Below are 9006 nucleotides of genomic sequence, written 5' to 3'. Positions count from 1 at the left end.
CAACTTTGGATGTGGAGGGCTAACTGGATAGGGAATGTTTAAGGAATAGCAGGGAAATTAAGGAGAAGGCAATGGCACCCCATTCCAGTACTCCTGCCTGGAGAATCCCATGGACGGAGGAGCCTGGAAGGCTGCAGTCCATAGGGTCGCTGAGGGTCGGACACGACTGAGCGACTTCACTTTTACTTTTCACTTTCATGCATTGGAGAAGGGAATGGCAACCCACTCCAGTGTTCTTGCCTGGAGAATCCCAGGGACGGGGGAGCCTGGTGGGCTGCCGTCTATGGGGTCGCACAGAGTCGGACACGACTGAAGCGACTTAGCAGCAGGGAAATTAATGGGAGTAGGAGAGAAAGGGGAGGTGGAGGGACCTTGGGAGATGAGGTATATTGGGATCAGATTGCAGGGGACTAAATTCCAAGCTGAGGTCTGGCTTTATCTATATATGTTAGAGAGCTAGTGAATGTTTACAAGGAAAGAAATGACGTATTTAGTTCTACGTTTCAGAAAGTAGAACTTATTCTAGTGGTGTGGATGAAGATGAGGATGACAAGGAGAGAGACCACTTAGGAAGGCAGAGAGATATTCCTGAAGCAGAGCAAACAGAATTAGGTGAATTGCCGTATGGTGAAGAGGGGCTGGAAGGAAGGAGACAGTCTGTGCAGAGATCGCACCAAGTGCTTGGATGGATGGATTTGCCTTGAGATGAGCAAAACAATCCTCAATGCCCAGAGGCTTGGGAAACCAGGAGTGAAGAAAGGGGATGAAGAGTAGATGGGCAGCATTATGCTGGATTTTCTCAAATTTGGCTTGTGTAATCCCCCTTTCTACATAGAGCATTTATTCCTCGTATTCAACCTTTGTTTGTAGACTATGCTTTTCCCCAGAAAAGTGCAAAAAAGTGATGAATAATTTAATGAGATTAAATACAGCACTAGCAGGGCTTCCCAGGTGCCTCAGTGGTAAAGAATCCACCTGCCAATGCAGGAGATGTGGGTTCCATGCCTGGACTGAGAAGATCCCCTGAAGGAGGAAATGGCAACTCATTCCAGTATTCTTGTGGGGAGAATCCCATGATGGAGGAGCCTGATAGGCTACAGTACGTTGAGTCACAAAGAGTCAGACACAACTGAGCATGTACACAGCATAGCATTAGAAGCTTCTTCCTAATAGAATTACACTCTATTCAGCTTAAACCAAAACTACTTTTGAACATCTGCCACATGCAGCAGTTGCTGAAAAGAGCTGTAGCAATGATGATGTAGGTAGTCCCTGAGCCTCTAGTTACTTATTTTCACTCCCAGCCCCTCTACCTGAGGCTAGTCTCTTCAGAGCCGACTTCACTTCCTGGTTCCTCAGTGTGTAGATGAGGGGGTTCAATAATGGAGTGACAACAGTGTAAAACACAGCCACTGCCCCATCCAGGGGACTCTTGGAGCCAGCCCGAAGGTAGATGAAAATACAGGGGACATAGTAGACTGTGACCACGGTTAGGTGGGAGCCACAGGTGGAGAAGGCTCGGCGCCGCCCATCAGCAGTGTGAATCTGCAGGATGGCGTGGACTATGTTGGCATAGGAGAGCAGAATTAGCATGAAGCAACTGGTGGCCACTACCCCAATGTCCACAAAAGTCACAAGCTCATTGACAGTCGTGTCTGCACAGGCCAGTCTCAATACTGCAGGGATGTCACAGAAAAAATAATCCACCTGGTTGGGCCCACAGTAGGGCAGGCGGAATGTCAGGGTGGCCTGGATGGACCCATGAACGGAGCCAGCCATCCAAGCTCCAGCCACAAGGATGGTGCATAACCTCCCATTCATGAGCGTGGGGTAGCGCAGGGGCTGGCATATTGCCAGGTACCTGTCATAGGCCATCAAGGTGTAGAGGAAGCACTGAGTGCTGCCCAGGAAATGAAAGAAATACAGTTGAGCCACACAGCCGCCAAACGGGATTCTCTTGCTGGCGGGAGTAAAGTTTAGAATAATCCGAGGAACGATGACGGAGGAGAGCCACATGTCCAGGAATGAGAGCACGCCCAGGAGAATGTACATGGGGCGAGTGTGGAGCTTTGGGTCAGCCCACACAGTGAGCAAAATGAGGAGGTTGCCCAGCTGAGTCAGGATGTAAATGATGAAGAAGAGCAAGAAGAGGAGAGTCCTCAGCCTCGGGGGGTGAGATAAGCCCAGGAGAATGAAATCTGTCACCACAGTGTCCAGGGATGTGTTTCTGGTCTTTCCCATGTTCTTCTGTAGTCTGCTAAGATGAATGATGCAGTCAGGCAAGGGAAATACAACACAGAGATGTGATGGGAGAATACTTTTGTCTGATGACCAGAGTCTAGGAGGTAAACAGAACACATCTACATTTTATATAGAAAGTATTTTTGGCGTGGCATTCAAGGGAGAGGCTACTGGGCATGGAATGTAAGAAGGTGGCAATGAAAAAGCAAAGTCAGGGAGAAATGAGACCTTCTTACTAGGTCAGGTAGGAAGTCATAGGATAAACTGTTGTCTTGGCTCCCCTTCGCCCAGAGGCTCAATCACTTTGAGCCCTTTGCTAGCAATGTCTCTTTCACTTTGAAAGAAATCAGATTATCTCAAAGGATTGGCCTCTTTCTGGCATGTCTACAACGAACTGGGGTTTTGTGTGGGACTTTTTGGGTTGGGACTCTTCCTGTCAAGAGATGATATAAATCACTAGGACTGAAGGATGTGGAAGGACCCGTCACTGGGTCTTTTAATCTTGCTAATCTTTTGGACAAGACTCAGATCACAGCCCTTTCAGGCTGTGAGGCAGCATGAGCAGAGAGGTAAAGCAAGGACAGTGAACAGTGTTTGGATTCAGTCGGGAGGCAGAATCCATATTTTATCGCTCCGATTATCCTGTCAGTGTCTTTGTTCCGCGCATTAAAAAAATCTTGCTTAAGAAAAGTTGCTTTAAGGAGAAATATCATACGACATCTCTTATATGTGGAATCTAAAAAGAAATGATAGAAATGAACTTACAAAACAGAAAGAGACAGACTTAGAGAATGAACTTACGGTTGCTGGTGGGAATGATGGAAGAAGGGATAGTTAGGGAGTTTGGGATGGACATGTACACATTCCTATATTTAAAATGGATAACAAACATGGACCTACTGTATAGTATATGGAACTCTGCTCAATATTATATAGCAGTCTAAATGGGAGGGGAGTTTGGGGAAGGATGGATACATGTATATGTATGGCTGAATCCCTTTACTGTTCACCTGAAACTATCACAACATTGTTAATTGGCTGTACCACAATACAAAAGAAAAAGTTTTTCTTTTTTTTTAAAGGAAAGGTACTTGAAATGGAAGGCCTTCCAAACTTCAATTACGTTCACCCAGTGTACTCATCCCTGGGGGAAGAAGGGTTAGGGAACTTGTTCTGTGTTTGCTCTGTAATACTGAGTCTGTTGCATCATTTATGCTGCTTTCCTTTCTCCCCTAAATAGAGAAAATAAAAGATAAGTGCTAAAATGTTCAAAGAAGAAAGTTCCCAAATCTGGAGAGAGGCTCATTTAGTTCAGACTTGATACATTTATCGTATGAACTCTGTGAGCAGAGGTTGAAGTAAGGAAAAAAGATAAGGAAAAGAGACAACCTAAATATGATTTTTGACAAAGTTCCTGAAACTTTTGTGATTTCTAAACTATGTCTTTGCTCCTATTGTGAACTGACCTGACTTTAGAAAGGCTTTCCGGTTTGAACTCACATGAACACAGCACCAAAATCTTGGTGGAGGCTGGCCTTTCTTGGGTAGAACGGCCCTGCAGGTGAGGACAGCCTCCTCCAGAGCATCTTCTGGGCTTGTGGTGATGGCTCCCTGGATCTTTGCTTTGGAATGGAATTGACACCCTGACTCTATTAATTATCTGTGAGACCTCCTGCTCTTGGAGGCTCTTTGTAGATTGTGACTTCTCTACTTAAATGTCTTGGATTTTATGTTGGTTAAATTATTAGCTGGATCTCCTTTGACTGAGGTATTTTTTTTTTTTTTTTAACAAAACACTGTCAAGAGATTTGTAGAAAATTATTTACCTCTTGGGAATTCTAACCAAAACATTTCCCTCAAGAGAACTGCAGTCCCCTGATCCTCATTATTTTTTTTTTTGCTGTGACAGCAAGCAGAAATCATTTCTACATTATCTAGAAAGTGAACTATGGAGAACAACACTATCTGTTGGATGAAAGACATAATCTCTAATTTCTGTGATCTTTTTTTTTTTGAAGTGTTGTTGGACCACACGTTTACCCACTTTCTACTCGAAAAATGCATTGAAAATGCACTTAATTTTCAATGGTTGAACTAATCTTCGTTACATGGCTTCCAACACATTTGTTATCCATTGACTGTTGGACAAGTCTGCTGGTATACAAGAGGGTGGATTCAGCTGTAAGTGAGGAATTAATACATACTCATGAAAGCCAAGGAAAGCCTGACTTTCCCATGGGCCCAGAGTAGCTTCAACATTCTTGATTCCACAGGCCTTCCATGAGGGGAGATGATGCTGACTTTGCATGACAAAAATGAACAATAAAGATTCAAAATCCCAGTCAGACAACAGGTTGCAAAACAGGACTGTGTCCACAGCAAAGCTCAATAAATAGTTTTTTTTTTTTTTCCAAAATGTATTGATTTTAACTATAGTGAATTCTCCAGTATGTATCAACATTGATTTAAACAAGTTAAAAAAGAATAGCTTTATTGAAGTTAATACAAATGTTGTAGAGTTCACCCTTTCAATCTGTACAGTTCGGTTGTTCTTGGTATATTTACAAAGTCGTGGATTGATCACTCCTGTCTAACTCTTGAATAACTTTATTTGTCCCAAAACCCTCCTCCACCCCACTCCTGGTGAACACTAATCTGCTTTCTGTTTCTATGGATTTGCCTATTCTGAACATTTCATATAAGTGAAATCATGTAATATGTGACCTTTTGTGTCTGGTCACTTTGACTTGGCATAGCATTTCCAAGTTTCATCCATGTAGTTGCATGTATCGGAACTCCATTCCTTTTTCTGGCTGATTGCTATTCCATTTTATAGCTATACCACATTTTGTTTATCTTTTTATTAGTTGAGGGACATTTTATTTGGTTACATATTTAGGCTGTTTTAGTGCTGCTATGAACACTCATGTGCAAGTTTTTCTTTTGTGTTTGTAAGCATATGGTTTCATTTCTTTTGGAATATACCTAGGAGTAGAATACGGAAATTCTATGTTTAACATTTTGAACAATTGCCAAGTTGTTTTTTGAATGGCTCTGCCATTTTATATTGCCAAATTTCTTCACAGATAGACAACACTTGTCATTGTCTGTCTTTTTTTATTGTAGCTGCCTTTGATGGTAAATTGTATTAATCAGAGACTGGTGGGTATTAAAACATATATATCAGAGATCATAGGAAACTCTTTTCTGGAATGTCTTAATATATAGTTTAAGATATGTTTGAGGCTTTCCTTTTTTACTCTTTTTTCTTTTGTTCTTTTCTTCCTTCCTCTTTTTTCCATCTCTTTCTTCTTCTTGTGTCTCTCTTCTTTCAAGTCTCATCTGCTTTTAGTTTCTTTTAAATATAATAACAAAACTTGTTCATTTTAACGTTGAGTAGCACAGAGATGTACAAGAAATAAAATCCCCTTACTCCACTTTCCCATTGCAATCCCTAATGTAAACAATGTTGAAATTCATCCTATATATGCCTACACTTTAAAGAAGTTATACATATATACATGTGACTAGTTAGGTATTAAGAGAGACTTCCTAAAGATGGACAGAATTTGATGTCTTAGCACATGGGGAGAGTAAGGGACAGGAAGGAAATACAGATGATCCAGTATTTCTGGGTTGAAGTGCTTGGGAATGCTAATGCCATGAATAAGCAAAGAAATACAGAATTTACAGAAGTCTAGGTTTAGGGGCAAAGAGGATGAAAAAGGGGCTATGGTAGCATTATGTCTTATTTTTTTCCTTTCACATTTTCTGGCATAATTTACCTCAAAGAAGTTGACATCCTATTTAACCTTTGAAAGACATTTTCTTATCTCACAAGGTAATCAAAAGGTGGTAGAAGGAGTGTATCCATTTATTTCCAAACAAATAATGTAAAGCCAATTTGGCCGAGTTTAATGAAATGAAAAGATTATGAATCCAAAGAATTCAGAAGTTTCTTCTAAAGAGAACTAAATTCAGTACAGTTTAGATCATGATCAGCTTTTGAACATCTGCAATACGCAGCAACTTCTGAAAAGAAAGGTATTAATGGTGATGTAGGTAGCCCCTGAGCCTCTAGTTACTTATTTTCACTCCCAGCCCCTCTACCTGAGGCTAGTCTCTTCAGAGCCGACTTCACTTCCTGGTTCCTCAGTGTGTAGATGAGGGGGTTCAATAATGGAGTGACAACAGTGTAAAACACAGCCACTGCCCCATCCAGGGGACTCTTGGAGCCAGCCCGAAGGTAGATGAAAATACAGGGGACATAGTAGACTGTGACCACGGTTAGGTGGGAGCCACAGGTGGAGAAGGCTCGGCGCCGCCCATCAGCAGTGTGAATCTGCAGGATGGCGTGGACTATGTTGGCATAGGAGAGCAGAATTAGCATGAAGCAACTGGTGGCCACTACCCCAATGTCCACAAAAGTCACAAGCTCATTGACAGTCGTGTCTGCACAGGCCAGTCTCAATACTGCAGGGATGTCACAGATAAAGTAATCCACCTGGTTGGGCCCACAGTAGGGCAGGCGGAATGTCAGGGTGGCCTGGATGGACCCATGAACGGAGCCAGCCATCCAAGCTCCAGCCACAAGGATGGTGCATAACCTCCCATTCATGAGCGTGGGGTAGCGCAGGGGCTGGCATATTGCCAGGTACCTGTCATAGGCCATCAAGGTGTAGAGGAAGCACTGAGTGCTGCCCAGGAAATGAAAGAAATACAGTTGAGCCACACAGCCGCCAAACGGGATTCTCTTGCTGGCGGGAGTAAAGTTTAGAATAATCCGAGGAACGATGACGGAGGAGAGCCACATGTCCAGGAATGAGAGCACGCCCAGGAGAATGTACATGGGGCGAGTGTGGAGCTTTGGGTCAGCCCACACAGTGAGCAAAATGAGGAGGTTGCCCAGCTGAGTCAGGATGTAAATGATGAAGAAGAGCAAGAAGAGGAGAGTCCTCAGCCTCGGGGGGTGAGATAAGCCCAGGAGAATGAAATCTGTCACCACAGTGTCCAGGGATGTGTTTCTGGTCTTTCCCATGTTCTTCTGTAGTCTGCTAAGATGAATGATGCAGTCAGGCAAGGGAAATACAACACAGAGATGTGATGGGAGAATGCTTTTTCCTGATGATTAATGCCAGAGAGTTATGAGATAAACTGAATACTATTAAATTTTTTTCTAAAAGGAGAGGTGGCATTGTCATTAGTCATTTTGGTTTACTTGATAAGATAAATCACCCACAGGCTGGTTAGTATTCTAGATGAATGGAAACTCTTATCTACTGAGAAGCATAATTTGGCAGATCAAGGAACAGAAGAGCGTGTGAATGATAGGCAGTATCATTAACTTCAAGCAAAAAGAATGTTCACCAAAGAGGAGCTAAGGCTGAGACAGAGGAGTGTGGAATGTATACCCCAGAATTACCTCATCTACTTGTTCCTCCACTTACCATCATTGCCATGCCCCCTCTTTGTCCTCAGCTGAAATCCCATCTCCTCACCATAGCGTGCAAAAATACTCATTTTCTGGTCCTTGTTTGCCACTCCATCATACTCACTGTAATCCCTTCTTGATGTTCAGATGCACAGACTTCCTCAGTGCTCTCACAGTTCAGTGCTCCAGCCTGGAACATGTGCACCCACTGCCCCTCTGCCCCCTTCACCTACGTAATGCCCACTTTTGTTTCAGGACTGTGTTTGGAGGGCCTCATCTTCAAAAGGACTTTCCTGTTTTCCAAGGACCATGCTTACACTTTCAGAACACATATCACATTATATTGCTGTTGCCTAAGTTGTCTAATGTCTCTTCCATTAGTCATCCTCTCTAGTAGAGTAAAGGTGATAATTATTTTCTGAATAGCTGATTGAATGAAAGTGAAAGAAAGTCACTCAGTAGTGTCTGACTCTTTGTGACCCCGTGGACTGTAGCCCACCAGGCTCCTCTATTCATGGAATTCTCCAGGCAAGAATACTAGAGTGGGTTGCCATGCTCTTCTCCAGGAGATCTTACCGACCCAGCGATCGAACCCAGGTCTCCTGCACTGCGGGCAGATTCTTTACCATTTAAGCTACCTAGGAAACTGATTGAATAAATGTTGCCAAATCCTACTGATAGGACACAGTGCTTCTTTCTCTGACTCATGGGCCCTCCCCCTGGCTGGCAAGGGACCATCTCATTCTGATGCATTATGGGTCTAGTTTTGTTATAAAAAACTCCAAAGACCTTTCACATTTTTTATTGCTCCAGGATATCATTTAGATTTATTAGTTGATTTATGTGGTTCATTGGTTTGGGATTGGATTTTTTTGGTAAAGTGTTTCAGAGGAATTCTTACTGTTTATTGTACAAGCTTTGATTAATGCAGGACTTAATCTTCAGTTTGTACATATATATAGAATTATAGCTAGATCTTGGTCTAGATATATTGTTGACTTTTGAACAACATGAGGGTTAGAGGCACTGACCCCTATGCTGTTAAAAATTGAGTATTGCTATCTCTGCCTCACAAACAAACAAACTGATTAATAGCTTGTGATAAATCATAATGGAAAGATAATGGAAAGAGATATAAAAAAATGTATATATATGTATGTATAACTGAATCATTTTGCTGTACAGCACAATTTAACATAACATTGTAAATCAACTGTACTTCAATTAAAAAAACAACCCCCCCCAAAAAAAACAACCCCCAAAACCCCACAAAGAAATTGATAAGTGTGTTACCAAGAGGTGGGAAGCATAAACACTTTGGATAGAATCAGGAC

General features: G+C 42.4%; 2 protein-coding genes across 2 annotated transcripts; both read right to left on the bottom strand.

The window, feature by feature from the left end:
* Positions 1-1284: 1284 nt before the first annotated feature.
* Positions 1285-2241, bottom strand: LOC129620482 (olfactory receptor 10G2-like). The gene has a single exon (XM_055536294.1). The coding sequence runs from the start codon at positions 2239-2241 to the stop codon at positions 1285-1287; it is 957 nt and encodes a 318-aa protein (XP_055392269.1).
* Positions 2242-6322: 4081 nt separating this feature from the next.
* On the bottom strand, positions 6323-7279 carry LOC129620481 (olfactory receptor 10G2). The gene has a single exon (XM_055536292.1). It carries the CDS (start codon positions 7277-7279, stop codon positions 6323-6325), a length of 957 nt encoding a protein of 318 aa, XP_055392267.1.
* Between the last annotated feature and the right edge of the window lie 1727 nt (positions 7280-9006).

The sequence above is a fragment of the Bubalus kerabau genome, chromosome 10 (assembly GCF_029407905.1).
Source record: "Bubalus kerabau isolate K-KA32 ecotype Philippines breed swamp buffalo chromosome 10, PCC_UOA_SB_1v2, whole genome shotgun sequence".
NCBI lineage: Eukaryota > Metazoa > Chordata > Mammalia > Artiodactyla > Bovidae > Bubalus > Bubalus kerabau.
Note: the sequence above shows the minus strand (reverse complement) of the source record. Positions and strands in the feature narration are given on the sequence as shown.